Source organism: Elgaria multicarinata, chromosome 7 (genome assembly GCF_023053635.1).
Source record: "Elgaria multicarinata webbii isolate HBS135686 ecotype San Diego chromosome 7, rElgMul1.1.pri, whole genome shotgun sequence".
Taxonomy (NCBI): Eukaryota; Metazoa; Chordata; class Lepidosauria; order Squamata; family Anguidae; genus Elgaria; species Elgaria multicarinata.
Window position 1 is genome coordinate 16,441,072 of NC_086177.1, and position 21,742 is coordinate 16,462,813.

The 21,742-nt window shown below is 44.2% G+C and overlaps 1 protein-coding gene across 1 annotated transcript in view; it reads right to left on the reverse strand.

The window, feature by feature from the left end:
* MARCHF11 (membrane associated ring-CH-type finger 11) overlaps nt 1-21,129 on the reverse strand; it is a 35,019-nt gene extending 13,890 nt beyond the window's left edge. The window contains exons 1-2 of the mRNA XM_063130005.1: nt 20,863-21,129; nt 13,849-14,004 (exon numbers count right to left, since the gene is read on the reverse strand). Coding sequence (XP_062986075.1) covers nt 13,849-14,004; nt 20,863-21,129 — 423 coding nt within the window. The remainder of the gene's footprint in view (nt 1-13,848; nt 14,005-20,862) is intronic.
* Between the last annotated feature and the right edge of the window lie 613 nt (nt 21,130-21,742).

Genomic DNA, 21,742 nt, shown 5'->3' on the forward strand with positions numbered 1-21,742 from the left:
GCCTATGGGGGGGGGAAACGGAGCTCCGGATCCGGAGCTCCGGGCGGAGCGGAGCGGAAGTGGGCGGAGCGGGGGCGGGGCGGAGCGGCCCGATCCGGAAAATGGCAGATCTGCAAGTGAAGCGGAGCGGGGGGTCCGTGCACACCCCTATGTAGCACCACACCGAAGCGGGGATGGGTTGGGTGGGTGGGTGGGTTGTGTGACTGCACAGATGACCACTCGAAGAACTAGTTACAGGTAAGCAACTTGCATTTCTTCTTCGTGGTCTCTGTGCATCACACATATGGGCGATTAGCAAGCTGACTTACTGGAGGTGGGTAGGTGTCAGTGCAGGATTGATGACAGGACCACTCTTCCAAACGTACAGTCGGCTCTAGCTCTCATATCGAGTCTGTAATGCCGAATGAAAGTTGTGGACTTTGACCATGTTGCAGCTCTACACAGTTCTGTGACTGAAACGCCTCTATTAAATGCAGTAGACGTTGCGACTGCTCTGGTGGAGTGGGCTTTGACACACATTGGGGGTGTCATGCCTGCCGATTCATAAGCCAAAGATATGGTCTGAACTATCCACGATGATATCCTCTGTTTTGATCCAGGTAGGCCCCTTCGAGGTCCACTATGACAGATGAAGAGTCGCTGTGATTTACGGATGGTGTCTGTGCGAGATTTGTAAAATGCTAAGGCTCGTCTAACATCGAGCATATGGAGTGATCTCTCAATGTCTGATGTAGGGGCTGGAAAGAAAGCTGGAAGAATGATGTCCTGATTTACATGAAATGATGACACGACCTTTGGGAGGAATTGACTATCTGGACGCAACACGACCTTATCTCGATGGAATGTTAGGTACGGTTCGTCGATCCTGAGTGCTGCCAATTCACCTACTCTTCTAGCAGTGGTGATTGCGATGAGGAAAACAAGTTTGAGTGTTAGCAACCTCAAATCAACTGTGGCCAATGGCTCAAATGGTTTGGTTAACAGGGCATGGAGTACAACAGAAAGGCTCCATGAAGGAACCGGGGATTTAACAGGGGGATGTAAGTTATGAAAACCCCTTAAAAACTTTCGGACCACTGGATGTACAAATACGGAACATCCGTTCAACTTATCATGGTATGCAGAAATTGCAGCCAGGTAAACTCTTATTGATTAATATTTTAGGTTTCTTTCAACTAATTGTAATAGGAACAATAAAACTATATTTATATTGCATTTTCTTGGGTCAGAGTCCTTCATTATGGCAAACCTTGAAAAGGCTTCCCATTTTCTCTTGTATGACAGTCTTGTTGATGGTTTTAGGGCCGCGTCTAGGATGACTTGTAGTTCAGGTGCGTATGAATCCTGATTCATATGGGCATTAGCCTCCAGGCTGTCAGATGGAGAGAGTCCAGGTCTGGGTGGTGGACTCGACCTTGGCTCTGGTAAAGCAGATCTACCCTCGTTGGTAGCCGTAAGAATCTCCCTTGAGATCTGTCTAGGAGCGGTGCAAACCATGGTTGCCTGGGCCACCATGGGGCTAGGACGATGCAATTGGTGTTGTCTGTTATTATCTTTGCCAGTATCCTTGTTAGTAGAGGAACCGGTGGATACAGGTAAAAGAAGCCTGTGTTCCATTTGCGGAGAAAGGCGTCTCCCACCGATTGGTGTCCTGTTCCTGCTTTGGTGCAGAACTGGTTGCAGATGCTGTTGTCGGGTGTGGCAAAAAGATCGATGGATGGGGTGCCCCATCTGTCGAATACATCCTGAATGACGTCTGGGTGAATTTGCCATTCGTGGGCAGATGTCATGGTTCTGCTGAGTTGGTCTGCAAGTTGGTTGTGCTCCCCTGTAATGTGAATTGCAGTGATGGTAATGCGACGAGCATTGCACCATTCCAGAATTTTGATGGTGAGCAAAACTAGTGGTCTTGATCTGGTTCCACCCTGCTTGTTCAGATGGAAAATTACAGTTGTATTGTCTGATGTTACTTGAATATGCTGGTGGTAAAGTTGTGTTTGAAACGCCTTCAGTGCTTTCTGAACTGCGAGTAGTTCTAGCATATTGATGTGTCTGCGTTTGTCTTTGCCAGTCCAGCGTCCTTGTACTGTGAGGTTTTTGTAGTGAGCTCCCCATCCTACTGTTGAGGCATTGGTTGTTATGACGCCCGAAGGTTGTGAAGGGTGGAAGGGGACTCCTGTTAGTAGATTGCAGTGTGACATCCACCATAGTAGTAAACTTGCCACTTCTGGTGGTACTTGAAGCGTGAATCGCCTTGCGTTTTGTGTTGGATTGAATGCTCTTGTGAACCAAAGTTGCATTCTTCGCATTTTCAGACGTGCAAGTTTTATCACCATAGTGGTGGATGCCATCAGTCCTAACATTCTTTGGATGGTGATGGCCTTTTGTTTGCTTCGTCCTCTTATTGTTTTTGCTAGGTTGATGATGGTTGTTGTCCTGTCCAAGGGGAGGAATGCTCTGCATAGGTCTGCATTGAGGATTGCTCCTATGAATTTTATGGATCTTGTTTGGGTTATGCAAGACTTTTCTTTGTTTATGTAAAGGCCTAAATCTTGGAGTAAGAGTTGTATGGTATGTAGGTTGTGAACTAACGACTGGCGGGATTGTGCGACTATCAGCCAGTCGTCTATGTAAGGGTAGACTTGGATTCTTTGCTGTCGTAGGTAGGCACATACTACAGCCATGCACTTTGTGAACACGTGTGGTGCTGTGGACAGGCCAAATGGTAGCACTATGAATTGGAATGCCTGTTGTCCTATGAGGAATCTTAGGTACTGTTGACTTTGGGCATGTATGTTGATATGAAAGTACGCATCCTTCAGGTCTATGGATGCGAACCAGGTGTGTTTTGAGAGCAGTGGTAGTATATTGGCTAGGGAGACCATTCGGAATTTCTTTGGGGTTATGTAAGTGTTTAAATCTCTTAAGTCTAAAATAGGACGTAGGCCACCATCCTTCTTTGGTACGGTGAAATAGCAGGAGTAGAATCTCTGATGTATTTGGGATCTTGGTATTTTGATGATGGCTCCCTTTGCTAAGAGGGATAGAACCTCTTGCTTTAGTGGTGTTGAGTGGGTTGTAGTGCAAAGGATACCGGATGGTGGTAGTGTGTCGAATTCTATCCGATATCCCTGTGCAATTATGGAAAGGACCCATTTGTCCGATGTGATGTATGTCCATGTCGAAAGGAATTTGGGTAAGTGGTGGCCGAATGGGGTGATTGTTTGGTGGTTTTGAGTGTCCAGTCAAAGTCGCTGTTTGTTGCTGAAGTCGGTTTTACGTCTTTGGAATCGGTTGCGTGAAGAGGAGAATTGGCCTCTGTTTGGTTTCTGTTGTTGCATTGGTTGATGTTGGAAACGTCCCTGTTGGAACCTAGGTCGTTCATTTTAGTATCTTTGATACTGAGCTTGTGGCTGTCTGTACCAACGTCGCTGTCTAAATTGTCGAGTAGGGAACGTTAGTCCCATTTTTCTAGCTGTTGTTCTTGCTTTCTGTACTGAGTCCATCGACTCATCGGTTTTAGCATTGAATAAACCCTCGCCATCGAATGGGAGGTCTTCTATGCGGGTTTTTGCTTCCTGCGATAAGCCAGTCGATCTGAGCCACGCATGGCGACGGAGTGCAACGGCACCAACCATTACCTTTGAGCCACAATCAGTCTGGTGCTTTGCAGTGTTTATTTGCTGTTTAGCAAGTCTTGTGGCCTCATCTGTGAATACCCGAGCGAGTTCTCTCTGGTCATCACTTAAATTATTGCAAAGTGAAGCAATCTTATCAAGTAGAAAGACCTGATATCTTGCCATGGTGGCTTGATAATTCGATACTTTTAGGCTTAGTGAGGCTGATGAATAGAACCTCCTTCCCATGAGATCCAGGCGTCTGCCTTCTTTATCCACTGGTGCTGAATGGATGCGTTGAGATTGACCTTGCGCTGATTCCATGATTACAGAATTTGGTTGCGGATGACAGAAAAGGAATTCCTCATCTTTCTCTAAGACTTTATACATGTTCTCCAATTTTTTTGATGCCGGAGGCATTGATGCTGGTTGTTTCCATGATTGTTGGATTGTTTGTAAAAGTGTCGGTGCAAAGGGAATGGCTATAGGTAAAGCCAATTGTATATTTATGACGTTGAAGACTGGATCGTCTAATGCTTGTACCGGTTGTGATGTTTGTAGTCCCAGGGATTGTGCCATGCGTTGGATCTGGTCTGAGAAGTGTGCGAGATCCTCAGATGGTGAAAGTGGCTCGTGCGATGCTACTACTCCATCTGGAGATGTAGTGGAGGGAGCAACTGAAGAATAAGATTCTGAATCCGACTGGTAGTCATCCGTTAATGAGCGTGGGGAAGCTATTTGCATTGTTAAGTGTTGTTCGTGATCTTGCTCCTCTTCCTGAGCTGCTGTTATAGCTGGGAGATTATGTGTATATTGAGCAGTTTCGGTATCGTGTCTCGCTGCTGAGTACGGTACCGGTGCAGGTTGCTGTGGGCGCGCAAAAGATTGTACAAGTGGTCGTCGTGGAGAGGAAGTATAATGGTGATGATCGTCTTGGCGTTGATATCGACGAGGTTCGTCATAATAATAATGGGATGAAGCGTCTGAGCGACCGTCCCGGTCCGAAAAAGGAGAGCGTGATCGGTGTCTGGGACGATATGGAGGGTCATATCTATCCCCTGGCATCATAGATTGTCTCGACTCTGGAGATTCCTGTCGATATCATCTCTCTTGTGGCACTCTCGGTATAGGGATTGCGTGAGGGCTAGTTTGTAAAGGGATTTGTCTTTGGGGGGAGTCCCTTATTTCACCCTCCGAGATGGATACAGATGGTGCGGCATCGTTTCTCGGTATCGGAGGAGACGGTGCAATGTCTGGTCTTGATGTCGATGGGGGGGGGTATGTTGCCCGTCCTTGATGTCGAGGGGGACTGTGCCTCCTGAGTCCTCGATGTCGATGGGTGTCTTGTGTCCGCTCTCGATGTCGAAGGGCGGGGTCCAGTTGATAGTCTCGATGCGGAGGGAGACTGCCTTACATCATTTCTCGCTGTTGTGCCTGCCCTCGATGTCGAGGGGGAATGTCTAATGTCGACCCTCGATGTCGAGGGAGTTAGAGTGGTCGGTACTGACCATAGCTCCTGTTGAGTTGAGTGCCGGTGATGGCTTGTCTTTTTCTTCTTTTTCTTTTGAGCCTCAGGTGCTCTTGGTGTTCTCGCTCCCTTTGCTAGCTTTCTCGCTAGTAATTTTGTCGTTGCTCTCCCAGGTGTGGGAGGCGCCTCTCTCGCCGCCGATGAGGTAAGCGGCGGGGTATGAGGTCTGGCCAACGGAGCGTTTGTTTGCTCCCTGTTGGGCGTTGTCGCTGCCATAATTGGTTTTGGATCTTGGACGGCTTGGAGAGCTTTTGTCCACAATTCTGCCTTTAAGCGGTCGGCTCTGTTTTTCCTAGTTTGCCGTGAAAACGCTTGAAGAAGAACTGAAAGATTTGAATTGATTTTGTACTTGGAGGTAAGGGCATCCTTAAAGACTATAAGTATTGTTTACTTGGTGGGAACTTAACAGTCTGAGAATTAATCTAATTACATTTGTGTAACCTTTTCAAGAATGTTTTTATTACTTGATTATTAAAATGTAATAATCATTTTGTTTGCTTCCCTACCAATAATAACTCGGAATTATATTCTATGAAAGCCAGTGACTATCAGCACACTTCTTCCAGATGGTCATTATTCCTTAGATAGCTGATCAGTATTCTGGATGCTTCCATATTGCAATTTGAGAGTGGAACCGACACGTTGCTCCACATCCCCGGGCATAGCCCCCACCATGATGCACCCCTACAGCCTGAGAGGAAGGTCTGTCTGCTACATTCTTCTGAGAGTGGGCCTGCCCCAAAGCAGGAGCAGCAGCAGCAATGTAACTCTTCCCCCTTCTTCAATCTGTGTCAACTAAGAAGCTGTGTGCTGACTAGGAAAGCCTGCCACCTAGTAACTGAGGTTGTTACTGCAGGCTTCAAACTGAAAGGCACCCATGAGATTTTATTCCCCATTCTGTCTCTCTCAATCACACACGAGAGAGAGAGGGAGAGAGAGACTCAGCACTGTTGTTTATAAAGAAAATAAATATTAGAGAGATATCATACATCTCAAGTCCTCACTCCAAATGGGGAACACACAACACTGGTGATAGGGAATGGGATAATTGTTTACTTGAAGAGAAGCTGTAAGTGAAGCAAGATGGAGTAAATAATAGCACTCCTGAAATCAGAGGGACCCAGCAGGAAATGGAAGCTTCACACTGGCAGTTTAATGAGGAAATGGAGGTTTCACAGCAGCAGTTTAGTAAGGAACATAAAGTTGTGCCTAGACTGTGGAATGCCATCTCCAGGGAGGCCTATACAGTTACCTTACTGTTTGCCTTTTCATGAGCAGATAACAAGTGGCTTTTAAAGAAAGCTCTGGGCCTGGATTAATTTTATTTGCTGCTACTATACATTTTATTTTGGTTGTTTTATTCAATTAATAATTTAAGCAACCATTTTAAAATTTTGTACTATAAGCTGACTTGAGGGCCCCTGATGGAAAGGTAGAATATAAATGTTTTAATAAAGAAAGATAAAAATGAAGGTGAGTCTGAAGGCTGCCCAAAAAGTGATAAGGGCCTCCTGTGATCCACAGCTAGAAGGTGTCATAGCTGACCCTAAAATCCAATGTCAGAGCACCTAGTTGGAGGTCCTTGAGGTAGCTGAGGAGATGACAGGCTTGGACTGTAGAGTATTGCAGCCACTCTGTATCTGAGAATCAGCCTGCCTTGCTCCAGCTGACAGTCCCCTCCTCCACCACATTGGGTTGGATCCAGACTTATCATATTTAGAGCAGATTCATTGATTTCAATGGAACAAGTTGTCCCACTGATTTCAATGGGTTTACTCTAAGTAGAACTAAGTCTGAATCCAACCCCAACTGCCATACTGGAAACATTCCAGGAGAGAGGAGAGAGGCAGACAGATGAAGACAACATCAGATGCCTGCTGCAGCCAGTCTGTTTTTGTTTTGTATTTGGGGTTTTTAAATGTTTACATTGTATTTTATAACTGTTGTGAGTTGCTTTAAGGAATCCTGTAAAAAAAGGGGGGCTCTGAATCTACTAAACGAACAATCTAGCCATGCAGGAGTTTACCAGAAGTTAAAGACTGGAGGAAAAATTCCTGAAATTAGAAAATGTCTAGTAAGAGAAAGTACAGGAACAGAAGCTTGATTAGCAGCCTGCACTGGAAATCTATGAGTTCCATCACATGTACTCCCCCCACCCAGGTTTGAGTCCACAGTTTCCTACTCTGTTTCGTTAGTGAGTCTAGCGCTGGGCACTTTCACATTCGTGCATTATTGTGCTATTGCAGCTCATGTATATTTTCACCTGTATCACTATTATGCCAGCGAAATCTCCCACCCTACCCCCTAAGTTGTTCTTCCCCCTGCAGTTAATTTTTTTAATATATTTTTACGTGTTTTTATTTCTGGGAATATACAATAGTACTGCAGCCTAAAACTCCACAATTACTGTGCCCAATTATCCAACAGTTTTTCAGGGATCAATGCTGTGTGTGTGATTCTTAATTGAACATTTCCATATTTGGAAGAGGCTGAGTGGGGTGAGGGGTAGCTTGGATATTGACATCTGTGGCTATCCAAAATGCTTACATCTGTGTAATTTTTAAAGATAGAGAGAGGGCTTTAGCCATGCCAAGTTTGAATCAGATCTGTTCATGCCTTGATTTTTAGGATTTTTTAAAAAATCCTATCAACCCATTCTCCGGATACTCCAGCAATGTGAAATTCCACCTGTTTGCATTTGTGGAGTATTTATTTTCCTCTACTTTGATAATGTGCAGCTTTGCATCTCCAGTTCATAAAAATAGAGACAGGTGGAATTTTGCATTGGTGGAGTATCAGGAGAATAGTTTGAGGGGATTTTTTTTTTTAAAAAATCGTAAAAGTCAAGCATGAATAGATCTGATTCAAACTTGGCATAGCTAAAGCATGGCTTAAGAGCTATCACTGTGCCAAGTTTCATCTCATTATCTTTAAAAGTGATGGAGCTGTAAGCAATTTTGTTAATTTCCATAGTCATAATGTAACAGTTATTTGAAAACAGAGTGGTCCGCTCCGAAAATCAGTACAGAGAAGCCAGTCTACAGAGCTCCATTTCCAATTTCCGAGCAAAGGGGACCTGCTCCCCACACCTCTATTAAATAATATGTGAAGTGAAAGTATTGCAATTAGTTTTTGGAGAAGTTTGTAGACAATGTTGGCATGGCAACAGGAAGCCGACATTGTTCTGTTCAAGAAACCTAGACATGCCTACTCAGCAGTAAGAACCATAGAGTTGAATGGGAACAAGTCCCAGGTACCAACGGTGGCCTTCTCCGCCCTCTCTCCCTCCCTCTTCATGGTTGACCAGTTGAGCGGAGAACCGCCCAGCCCTCCTCTTTTGTCAACGAGACCACCCTCTGTCACACACGCCCCCAACAAAAAGGTTTGGTCTGATATAGCACAAGGACAGCAATACACAGGATGAAGGAGCAGCTTTATTGCACAGGGTGGGGGAAACAGACTTTCCCCACTCCAAAATAAGATGAAAAAAGGAGGGGAAGGAGCGAGATTAGTCAGGACAGGGACGACGTCATGTGAGTACCATGCTGCAAAAACACATAGCAAGCATGTTGAGAGTGCAATATCGCTGGTGTGATGGAGCTCTATGTCTCAGAAGGGGATCACCCACAGCCCAAAGCCAACAGTCAGGAGTGCACAACCTTTTGGCCCTGAGGACCACATGCACTCACTCTCACACACACCTATACTTGCATGTGCACACATACACGCAGGCGTACACGCACACCCCTTGCTAATAGTAGTGGTGGAGAAATCTGTATGAGGAAATCAGGATGGGGAAAAATTCAGTGGCGGGGGTGGGGGTTAGGGGGCAGTTACATTCTTGAAGGGCTGCAGGTTGTGTGCGATTGTGTTATATGTTCTCTTCTTTTTTACTCCATGAGCTCCTCAGGAAGGCCTTAGTAGGTGGGGAAAAGGCGCTAATCTAGAAGCAGCCCTTACAGTGAAGTAATCCAGAAAAACCTGTAAATTATAGAAATAAAACAGGCTGGGAATCTTATCTGGGTCAGTTACAGATCAGGTATAAACAATTGGGAGGATGGAGAGAAAGAGGAATTACTTCCAGCAAGTCAGAGTGGATCAGCTTGATAGATAATTACTATTTTCAAGATGTCAGATCAGAAGTTTGAATCAGGATACAAATCAGGAACCAGGGCATGAGTGGCAAGAAAAGGAAGAAAAAGGGGTCTTTTCCAGAATTGACGGTAGATGTAAGAAGGTCTGATGCACAGAGACCACAAAGAAGAAATATATATTTTGTTCATGGAATTGTAGAACTAAGTGTTTTGATAGCTTCCTACAGAAAGGAGTTGGGATAAATTTTAGCTGCCAATCTCTTTGTGTATTTGGGAGCAACAGAGAGAAGACTAAAATATTTTGGTTACTGAATGCACAGATATTACAAATTTTATTGACAAAAAAATTGTATGTCTTATAGGGTGACCATATGACCAGATTTGCCCGGATTTGTCTGAGTTTTTGATGGCAAATCCGGGAGGGGGAGGGGAAATCTGGATTTTTTCAAAGAGCAGCTCTAATGGGAATTAGCAAACATGCTTATAACTCCATCATTTTTTAAGATAAAGACATGAAACTTGACACAATGGTAGCTCTTAGGAAGGGCTTTAGTCATACCAAATTTGAAACAGATCTGTTCATCCATTGATTTTTTAGGATTTTTTTTAAAATTGAGGTTTTAAAATTATTATTTTTTAAATCGTCATTTTTAAAGATAGAGATGAAACTGTGCACCATGATAGGATTTAGGTAGAGCTTTAGCCACACCAAATTTGAAACAGATCCATTCATCCATTGATTTTTTAGGATTTTTTTTTAAAATTGAGGTTTTAAAATTATTATTTTTAAAATTGTCATTTTTAAAGTTAAAGAGATGAAACTTTGTACCATGATAGGATTTAGGTAGAGCTTTAGCCACACCAAATTTGAAATAGATCCATTCATCCATTGATTTTTTAGAATTTTTTTAAAAAATGAGGTTTTAAAATTATTATTTTTTAAACTGTCATTTTTAAAGATAAAGAGCTGAAAGTTGGCACCATGATAGCTTTTAGGTAGAGCTTTAGCCATACCAAATTTGAAACAGATCTGGGGCCAGTAGCAAACCCTGTTAACAACAACAGCAGCTTGCAATGAGTGAAGATACAGTCAGAAAAGGTATTTGAGGGAAGGGGAGAATGTAACACACAGAGTATAGCAAAAGCTTCATAGTACAGCAAAACCTACAAAAGTAGGAGTGAGTGAAATTAATTTCAGATACATTGAATCTCTCACTTGTTCTTTATTTCAGTGATTTTAACATTAAGATGTTATGTAGAACAGATTTGTCTTAAATGTGTGCTGTAAAATCAGACGTGACCAAGGCTATGTTCGGGTGGGCACGCCCCCTTGGTACTGGACACGCCCCCTTGGGGCGACCATGTTGTTCTCCTTTTTGGTTTCCAAAATATGGTCACCCTAATGTCTTACTCTGCTCAAATCAGTGAAATTCCATCTCAGAGACTTGACTACGTAATGGGAGACCCTCCAGCAGCCCCCCACCCCAACAACAACATCCCTGCAAGCTCACTGGCAAGTAGGCAAGCCCCCTGCATGACCTTTCAACAGGTGTACAAAACTTCTTTTAGCCTGAGTGCCAAATTCCATCTTAGAGAAGCTCTTTGGCCCTGCAAGGCTAAAGGCAAAAGCAGTGGTGCAAAAACCCCAAATACCAGCATATTGTATCTTAATGCTCTTACTGCCAGTAACTAAGCCTTAGGAGAGGCGTTTCAATATTTTAGAATGGGAAACCGTTAAAACCATTTTATTATGGTTTTAATTTTTGTGAACCGCCCAGAGAGCTTCGGCTATTTGACGGTATAAAAATGTAATAAATAAAATAAAATAAATAAATAAATGATCAATGGTTGTGGGGAAAGAGGTTGGGCCAGGGGAAGGGCTGGGGTGTTCTGGGTAAGCCTGGAGAGCCAGATTGGGACTTCTAAAGGGTGAGATTTCTGCAAGCCTGCCTTATGGAGTTGCTGCATTTCATTCTATATGGCAAGAAAAGGTGCATGGGATTAAAAGCCAGAGCAACAAAGAGTCAGAAGAGACGCTGACAGGGAACAACCTGGACTGTACTTTGCTGTTCCACATAATACTTCATTTTTTTCCTATCAAGAACTGTAGGAGCTGCTGTGGTAATTAAACTGTGGAGCCTTCCTGAGGTTTATATGGAGTAAAGAAAAGTTTGTTTCTTTTCTTTTGCATTTAATTTCATTTAAAAGAGCAATGCCACAACATATGGGCTACCAGATCAGTTAAGATACAATTGTTCACCACAGACCAAAGAGCTGCCTTGGGTTGCCCCTGCTTTAAAACAAAAGCAAAAAAAACCAAAAGTTCGTTTTTGCTGTTGTGGTGTGACGTCGGGTAATCCCAATTCAGGAGGTAATATAGGCTTTCTGGCAGCCATGCAACTCAGTGGGCCTGGCCCCTCTGCCCAGCTTCCAGTGATCAATTGGAGATTGACTTCCACTTGGGAATGCCCCTGGTGCGGCGCTGAAGAAAAGACAGATGAAGGGCTGTGCTGACTTCGCTCCAGCAGGAAAAGTCAGGGCAAATCCCTGACTTTTCTGCTGCGTATCTTTGTCTCTTTGCCCCACGATGGCAGTGAATCAGCAGCTGTGTCATATAACTGATGCAGCACCAATTTGCACCCACTGTGGGGCAAAGATGGCATTTAGACAGCACCCAAAACATGTTAAAGGGAAACAAATTCCTAAGGGGATTAGTAGAACATCCAGATTCAAGATCAGAATGATAGATATGTAGATATAGATATTATTGTAGTCAAACTCTCTGCTAATGCCAAAATTTCTTTTCTGCATTATCATTGCCAGAGCTTTGTAAAACACCTTCAGCATGAGTTGCAAATAATCTTCTTTAACTTAGGCCCATGTTAATGCAAAATATACATCTAGTTGTGGGGAGGCAACAGATATAGTGGCATAATTGATCAAACATCTACAAGTGCACCTATTTCTTAACAAACACATTCATCTCATTCATTTCCTCTACATGTAGCATCTTTAAATGGTTATTCTAGTAAATTTGCTTCATTTGTCAGTTGTAGTAATATGATTATAAAAGTAGTAAGAAAACCAACATTTTCTTGTCTCAAAGAGATGTCTACATGTACCTGCAGACTCAAGATTCAACAAAATATTTTATTTATTTATTTAAAATATTTATATCCCACCCTATATCACTAAGATCTCAGGGTGGCATACAGATAAAAACATACAGTATAAAACAATAAATATAAATATACAACAAGCCATGTCAAGTCAGGTGCCTATGGCAGAAAGCAACAGCCCCTGCAGTTAAATTAAGCCATGGTGGGATGTAATGATGTGCAAACAGGCCCAGTGTCTCAATAATTGCTTTGAATTGTATCCAGTTAGCCCCTTCTGCTGTTGGAAGGGCTAACCGTGAAACAAGGAGAGAGACAATTTGCAACCTCCCCTAAAGCCCTCCAAATTGGCTCCAGAGAATTGGGGGACCTTCCAAAGCAGATTTGGGAGGGCTGTGGGGGGGGGGAGGAGAAAGGGGAAAGTCTCATTGCACTAGCAGAAGTCAATTTGCATGACATCAGTTTTCGCCCTTTGTTTCTGTGTATCTTTGCATCAGAGAAGAAAATTACTACTAATATCAAGTATATTGTCATAGGAACACGGGAAGCTGCCTTATACTGTCAGGCCATCAATCTATCCAGCCCAGTATTATTGACACTGATTGGCAGCAGCTCTCTAGGGATTTAGACAGGATGCTTTCTTAGTCCTATCTGGAGATGCAAGGGATTGAAGCTGGGGCCTTCTGTATGGAAAGCATGTGCTTTACCATGAGATAAGCATCGTAATGTAGCTTTTGGATGCCTTTACAAAATCTGCTAAATTAACATGATCTTAATTATGACTTAGGTCTTTGCATGTAACATGCATGGTTTTCCTTGACACTATCGCACTGGAGAAAAGAGTTAAAACCCCTCTGTGATCTTGATAATTATTTGTGCCCCTTCCCTAGCAAAAACTACTTGTATTTTTTTAAAACAAACAACAAGAAGCAGAAGCAGAACAACAGCATGGTAATTGTAGATGCATTTAACTTCAAATATAGTTTGGCTCTAATTCCACACAAACACAAGACACAACTCTTGTGACTGATATTAACCCTTCATACTCTGGACAGTGTAAAGGACCAGATGTCTTGCAAAACTGACCTTTATTTTCTCAGGATAACCTTCTGTACATAATTTCTATTTGCAGATTTCAAATGAAGGAGATTTGGTAAGGCCCAAAGTACTGCCGAGCAGAAATCAAGTTCTGGAAATATTCTATGTAGTTCAGTGAATTTTGGCAAGCCTCAAGACTGCTGTTAAACTACTTTAGGTTGCATTAATAGAGTTAAGAACTTATTTTATGTCTAGGCTTGTGGTTACCACAGTCTTCATTGAAGAACTGTTTGGAAATTATTTGTAGTGTGTTATGGTCAAGATGTGTAGATTCACTATAAAAGAAGATTAGTTCACACCATGAAGAATAAACAAAGAAAATACTATATTAAAATTATTTGAGTAACACCATACAAAGATAGTCTATATGATTTGAGGAAATGTTAAAGCATTACCTGACAAGGCCGTTTCATTTTAATTGCTATAACATGGTATCTGTAACAGCAGAGTTCACAAGTCCAAGACCCTCTTTCACTAATCCACTTCAATAAGCAAAGTTGATGTGTATACCGTACTGACCCATCACATCGACAAGGATTTAGTAGTTCACCCTAGAAAAAAATGACTAAGAGTTAAATGTCAAATGGGCATGGGCATAAATATAATTCTCTGGTCCTTATCTTAAAATCAGTTTTCCAGCATTTGAAAACACACACACACAAACTTAATTCTGGCTGGAATAAATCCCCATATGTTTATTTCAGAAATATTATTCTATTTGTTTTTCCCATTCCAAACTTATAAAAATCTTGATAAATATCCATACACAATATCTCTTTGGGCCAAGAGTGATACCGTTTGTATTGTATTTGTAATAGATGTTGCTCTGCAGTCATTCTTACTCTATACTAATAAAAAAAAAGCATGCAATTCAAGTGACCTTCATATTTCAAAGAGTTTTATATAATACAGCTCAACCATTTCAGAGCTATAATGTAAGGTTGTATTAACCCAAATGGCATATTAATCACCTGTCCTGAGCGTACACTAGCTTCACCTGTAATACATTTGATGGGTTCTGAAATCAGAATGGCCATGAACATTGTGATGAATGTGGCATCTAACAACATATCCAGCAACTCAATCAGAGCCCCAGGAATCTACATTTTCCACTTACAATTATGCAAATTTCCAGAATGCATTTTTGCTGAGAAAACCTGAGAATATGCAGAAATCTGACTGCAGATTTCAACTGTTATTGGGGCTGTAATCCTAGACATACTTACTCAGAAGTAAGCACCATTGAACACAGTGACTTTTCTTTTGAGTAAGCATGCGTAGGCTTGCACTGTGAGTGAGACATGGTCATTTAGTTGTTCATCAGCCCCTTTCCTTGGCCTGAAGTCCATGCCTCCCTTCTCTCTTACAGAAATGTTCCCCTCTCTAACTTCTTTCCAAGAGTCATAAAGCGTCTTCCCCACTGGCTCACCCACCCCCGCCCCCAAATGAGTTAGAACAACTTGTACAACTATACATGTAAATTAAACAGTTTCCCAGACTAATTTACATAATCACATCCCAAGGGCCACTGGGAGGTTGTACCCCGTCTTTTCAGGAAGAACATCATGACAAGGGGACTTGTCCAGATCCATTAGCCAAAGGAGGAGGAGGTGCAAGGGGCTTGCTTATTCCCTTCCTGCCAGAAAGAACACTCAGCTCTAACTGCTAGTTGCCCTGGGGCTGCAGAGCTGAAGGGCCAGGATACTGAAGCCCCAGGATATTGCAGCCCCATGTGTATGTATTATCACAATCTATTGTAAACTGCCTTGAGGATCATTTGCTTAAAAGGTGGGATATAAAGGGGGGAAGAAGAGGGACCGAGGGGACAGGAGCAGGCAGAAGTAACATCGGGGCCTGCTCCTGCTGGACTCTTCCCCCCCCCCACAGGGCAAACTGCCATCTTGCCCCTGTGGGGAAGAAGAAGGACCGAGGGGACAGGAGCAGGCAGAAGTAACATCGGGGCCTGCTCCTGCTGGACTCTTCCACCCCCCCACAGGGCAAACTGCCATCTTGGCCCTGTGGGGAAGAAGAAGGACCGAGGGGACAGGAGCAGGCAGAAGTAACATCGGGGCCTGCTCCTGCTGGACTCTTCCCCCCTCCCACAGGGCAAACTGCCATCTTGGCCCTGTGGGGAAGAAGAAGGACCGAGGGGACAGGAGCAGGCAGAAGTAACATCGGGGCCTGCTCCTGCTGGACTCTTCCCCCCCCCCACAGGGCAAACTGCCATCTTGCCCCTGTGGGGAAGAAGAAGGACCGAGGGGACAGGAGCAGGCAGAAGTAACATCGGGGCCTGCTCCTGCTGGACTCTTCCACCCCCCCACAGGGCAAACTGCCATCTTGGCCCTGTGGGGAAGAAGAAGGACCGAGGGGACAGAGCAGGCAGAAGTAACATCGGGGCCTGCTCCTGCTGGACTCTTCCCCCCCCCCCACAGGGCAAACTGCCATCTTGGCCCTGTGGGGTAGAAGAAGGACCGAGGGGACAGGAGCAGGCAGAAGTAACATCGGGGCCTGCTCCTGCTGGACTCTCTCTCTCTCTCTCTCTCTCTCTCTCTCTCTCTCTCTCTCTTCTTTCTCTCTCCTCCCTCCCTCCCTGACTCCTTTTCCTTGTGTGTCATGTCTTTATTAGATTGTAAGCCTGAGGGCAGGGACTGTCTTTTTTGCTAAGTGTAAGCCGCTCCGAGAGCCTTTTTTGGCTGAGGAGCGGGGTATAAGTATGATAAATAAATAAATAAAATAAATAAATAAATAAAACATATATACATGCTCTGCAATTTTAACACAGAATTCCAGAGCCTTTACATGTTGTGTAGAGCATTACACTAGGATAGGAAAGGAAAGGAACCTCTCATGCAAGCACTGAGTCATTACTGGCTCTTGGAGGGATGCCAGCTTTCGCTGACTTTTCTTGGTAGGCCTTATAGTGGGGTGGTTTGCCGTTGCCTTCCCCGGCCGTGATTACCTTTCCCCCAGCTAACTGAGTACTCATTTTACCAACCCGGGAGGATGGAAGGCTGAGTTGACCTGAGCCGGCTGCCTGAAACCAGCTTCCGCTGGGATCGAACTCAGGCCGTTGGGAGAGTTTCAGCTGCAGAAACTGCTGCTTTACCACTCTGTGCCACATCTTGAAAAAAAATTCAGACAATCACGAACAAACCAGCTGATAAAATATCTCTTCAGGGTACTCCGGATAAATAGAAGACACTTGACATTCACTGCAGAAGTCTCAGAAGAAGCTCAGTTCCTATCTGCAATCAATTTCCATTGATAGACACTTTGGGAGTGTTAACTTAGATAGCATGATGAACTAAAAGGTATCAAGCACAGGAAATTGTAACCTGATGAGGCATTTCTGAGACTGCAATGACAATATTAAGAATTACAGCTTATTTGGTAGGCTAAACAAAGGGAAACATGGCTATTATGTAGCTCTATATGTTAGAAAAGAATATTCAGTTTGGGTTCAGGATGCATTTTTTTATGAGTATATTTAGGTGACAACAGGAGGAGCAAATATGTAAGAGTGTATAAAACAAACAGAAGTTAAGTAATGCATTCTTTAGGAATGAAGTACACAAAGAAGATAAACTGTATAAAAATAACACTGAAAGCAATGTTCTGTATTATAAGCTTGAAGAAACAAAAAGTGGCTCAGGTGTGATTCTAATAAAGTCAGAAAAACTTATTGAAATTATGAACATGAAACAATAGAGAATTAGATCAAAATGAAAGAAGAGAGAGAGCATATATGTAATATATATTTATATAACAGATTTATAGTGTGTCTTTCCACTATTTAGGTCCCCACAGCATCTTACAAACATATTTATTAAAGTTGGTTTGAGTCTCAGCAGGGGTGGGCTTCCACATATAGAACAAGAGAATAGACATTTCTACATAATGCCTGACATCTTCTCAGGTTTTTGGTCTTTGCCTCAGTGATGAGACAAAGAGTAAACTCTCTCTGAAAGCACCAGACTTCCCAGACCATGACTGTGAGCAGAACAGGTAACAACACATCTAGATTAGGAGGTCAGGGCTGTTCCTGCCAAACTGTTATTCTCACAAATATCTTGCTTTATGGCAGTTAGAATTCACACAGGAGAGGTCATGACGGAGTTACAGTTAAGAAGATAATATAATGAGAGCTATGCTGGATCAGACAAAGGGCCCATCTAGTCCAGCATTCTGTTCACAAAGTGGCCAACCAGCTGACCATGGGAAACCCATAAGCATTATATGAGTGCAACAGCACCCTCCCACACAAGTTCCCCAGCAAGTGGCTGTCTCAGCTTCACTGGTAAGGCAAAGAGCAATCTGCCCCCACAAGCACCTACCCCGAACCCAAATCCAGAAGGGGAGCAGATAACAATGCCCAATGTCAATAGTTAAGTACTGATGTTAGATTGGAAACAGTGGGCTTTTCCAAACCTATCCATAAGCAAAATGAAAAAGGATGTAAAGAGGGCTGGCAGCTTTTAAAATAACTTTTATTAGGACAGTTCAAAAGTTATTATTATTTGGAATCAGAGAAGGATTGTGGAACTGATGTGGCAGCATAGGATTACTTTTAATTAACTGAAAAAGGAAGCAGAAGGAAGAAAGAACAGATTACTTAAACTGAGGGTACTTCCAGATTAAGGACTCCTGGTGCTACTGATCAAAAAACACTGGGCAGCAATTCCATCTTTTTCCCCTATATGAATTTTCTGTGGTAAGGGAAAAGGTGGAAGAAGAGGTAGAAAAAAAGTATGGTAGGACCATAAATAGAAGATGTCTGGATTCCCCATAAACCTCCATAAATAGGGTGAGATAATGGTGCCATAAAAGCCTTATCTGGAAGCACCTGTAATCTACTGATGTACTTAACTCAATATATGAAGAATAACTTTTTAAAAGGCACAGCTTTGAGATAAAAGCTAGCAACAACACTTTGGCCCTTTCTACGCCATACAGGTGTAGAGGGAGGGAGGGGGCAATCCCGGACTTTTATTTTATTTATTTATTAAAGTATTTGTATCCTGCCCCATATCACTGGGATCTCAGGGCAGTGTACAGATAAAATCAGAACAATGTAAACACAAATAATATACACAGCTAAAATGTATTAAATTGTTAACAAATTAAAACCAGGTGAAATTTTTTAAAACCAATAAAAACAAAAACAATTAAAACTATGAATTTAGTCCTAACAGCTTCTGTCTTATCAGGATTCAGCTTCAGTTTATTAATCCTCATCCAGCCCATTACAGCCTCCAGGCACTGACTGGTGCAGCACCTTCACCACCCCAAATGACTCCGATGACAAGGAGAAGTAGAGCTGAGTATCATCAGTATACTGATGGCATCCAACCCCCAAACCCTAATGTCCTCACCCAGCAGGTTCATATAGATGTTAAACAGCATAGGGGATAGGATAGAGTCCTGTGGCACCCCACAACATAATAGCCATGGGGGTGGAACAGGAATTTAGGGTTACTGAGAATAACAAATTGAAAAAAGTTTGTCAATAGAGCAGCGTTGTGACAAAATATTAAAGCTATTGGTAATAATACTATTCTACTAAATATATGCAAGAATAGTCCTGTTCTACTCAATATATGCAGAATGGTAAAGTATTTATGAAAGACTGGAAGAACTGGATATGTTTATGCTACAAATAAGACTTGGTGGGGAAGGAAATATGTTGGGGGAGTGTGAGGAGCATGCATGTCCTGATTGGAAAAGCAGTAGACACCCAATAGGTTTACAAGAGAGATTCTAGAACTGCCTTCCTTGAAGATTTTCAAGTAGAGGTTGACAGCTATCTGCTGGAAAGGCTTTAAATATATGCCATCCTGTCTTAGAACACAGTATTGAATTAGATAACTCTTCAAAGGCTGCAATCCTATATCCACTTTCTCAGGAATATACCCCACTGAACTCAATGGGTTTAACTCCTGGGTAGACACATACAGGGCTGCATTAGAACTCTACAAGTCAACACACAGAATGGAAAGTTCATTAATGCTCAGCTACATACTGAAACCAACTCATGACTTATGCAAACACTTCCAGTTACTTCATGTCGATAATAGAGTAAAACATTTTACACAACAAGTTCTTTTACTCAGTAAATTAATTAGCTAGAAGTTAGATGCTTTTAATGGCCCAAGTATCCGACCCAATAAAAGGTGTCTTTCCTCTTATTTCTGAAACTTTTTGAACTTGCATCTCTACTTTTAAACTTTTTATGATCTCTTGCAAATAAGTATCTACCACATGTTTGGTAGATGAAGGTGAGTAGACAGACATCTAACTCTCTTGTGCCTGGCTCCAGTAATACACATTCACCCTTCTCCCAAAACTAGCTTGAGAAGGAGCAAAGAAATGAAACTAGCAGGGGCTAGCCTTGATGACAAATTAGGGTTTACTGCTGCTTGCTAATCTAGAGGGTCTAGCAGTCATGCCACTCTGTATGTGTCTTGGACTCTCCTAGTTGGCCTGTCATACAATTTGAATATCTAGCCCTTACCCACTTCAAAACTCAGAGTGAAAGTTATAATAGGACATAAAATAATTGTGTGTGTGTGCATGCATGTTCATGTGTCTGCCAACTGAAGTATTCAGCACATAGAATTGGGTTTTTTGACAACATATACTGGACTGAAATACCAACATTTTTCTTTTTATGTTAGCTTTAAATACATTGTACATTTTAGCTATGTTGACAGATATTCATTGGTGTCAGCTTTCTCTAGATCCTGTAGTTTCAGGTCTGAAAATAACCAAAGGCAAATTATAATTGCTGGCTTGACCTAAGGACGTGCCTGCAAGCCTCTACATATCTTGTCGGTATAACGCCAGAGCACAGTAGTTGAGAATTGTGACAAGACAGTTGCCCTTACGAAGCCTAGGAGGCGTATTAATGATTGCCACCAGCATCCCGCTTCCTAGTCATGGCAGGCGGCATGTCAAGTCAAGGAACCTCCCACACACATCCCTCCCAATATGATCATCATGAGAATTATTCAATGCAGGATCCCTCGCCTCCTCTTTCCCACAGAGGTTTCCCTCCCTGCGGCGGCTGGCGCTGTCCGTGGTGCTGATGGCCGCCCTGTGCGGCTGTGGCTCTTCTGTTTTACGCTCTTTCTTGTGTTTGAGCGTTATATCCCACGCTACAGGGAGGAGGGGCGGCACGTGTGTGCGTCCTCCCTCCCAGCTCCCCACCCCCACCCTGGAAGTCGTTTTATGGCTCTTAACCTGGCATACAGACGGGGGTGAGGTAACTGTGCCTATCTATCATTTCCGTTTGCGGGGGAAGGGATGGTGGAGCGGGGGGGTGGAAGGAGGGTCCAAGCCTGCCTTGCCCACCCTTGGCCGGGGGAAACCTCCCCGCTCTCTCCGAGCCCCTGTCCGCCCACCGCGCTCACCTGCTCGGCGCCCTGGAAGCAGATCTTGCAGATGGGGCCGGCGCCGATCCCGCCAGCTTCCCCGCTGCTGTTGCTCCACACAGAGCGGGTCTCGGGCTTCTCGCCCTTGCCTGCACCGCCCTCCGCGGAGCGACCACTGGGGCCCGGTCCGGACGGGACCCCTGCGGCTTTCCCGGCTGCTGCTACCCCAAGGGGCGGCTCCGAGGGCGGGGCGGGGTCTCGGGGCGGCTCCCCGCCGCCCGGGCTCCCCCCGCCACCACCGCTCATGGGGGACGCCAGCGGCACCCCGGCCCCTAACAGCCGCCCCTTCACCCGCCCAGGTCGCCGCCGCCGCCGCCGCCGCCCCCTCCCGCTTTGCGGAATGGGGCGGGGAGGGGGGGAGAAAGAGAGGAGACGGGCACGAGCCGTCTGGCTGGCTGGCTGGCTGACGAGGGCAAGAGAAGCGGTCACCGCGTGTCAGCCTCCTCCTCCCCCTCCCCACCCCACCCCACCCCCCAACCCGGCTTGGTGCTGGCGCGCGAGTCCCTGCTTCTGACGCCAGCGGCCGCCTCAGAATGCGGCGGGGGAGAAACCGTTGGAGACCGTTACCGGGCGCGAGCCGAAGTCGGGTGGGGGGAGGGGCGGCGCGAGGAAGTCCCCACCAGCTGCCAGCGGCACGCGCCCTCTCACGACCCCCACCCCCTTCCTCCGCACCTGCGGCACACTGCGCTCTCGCCCACTCCCCGATAATGACCGAGTCTCCCCCATGCATCCTTTCTGTCTTGGGTGTGTGTGTGTGTGTGTGTGTGTATGTGTATATATATATATATATATATATGTGTGTGTGTGTGTGTGTGTGTGTGTGTGTGTACACACACACACACACACACACATATACACA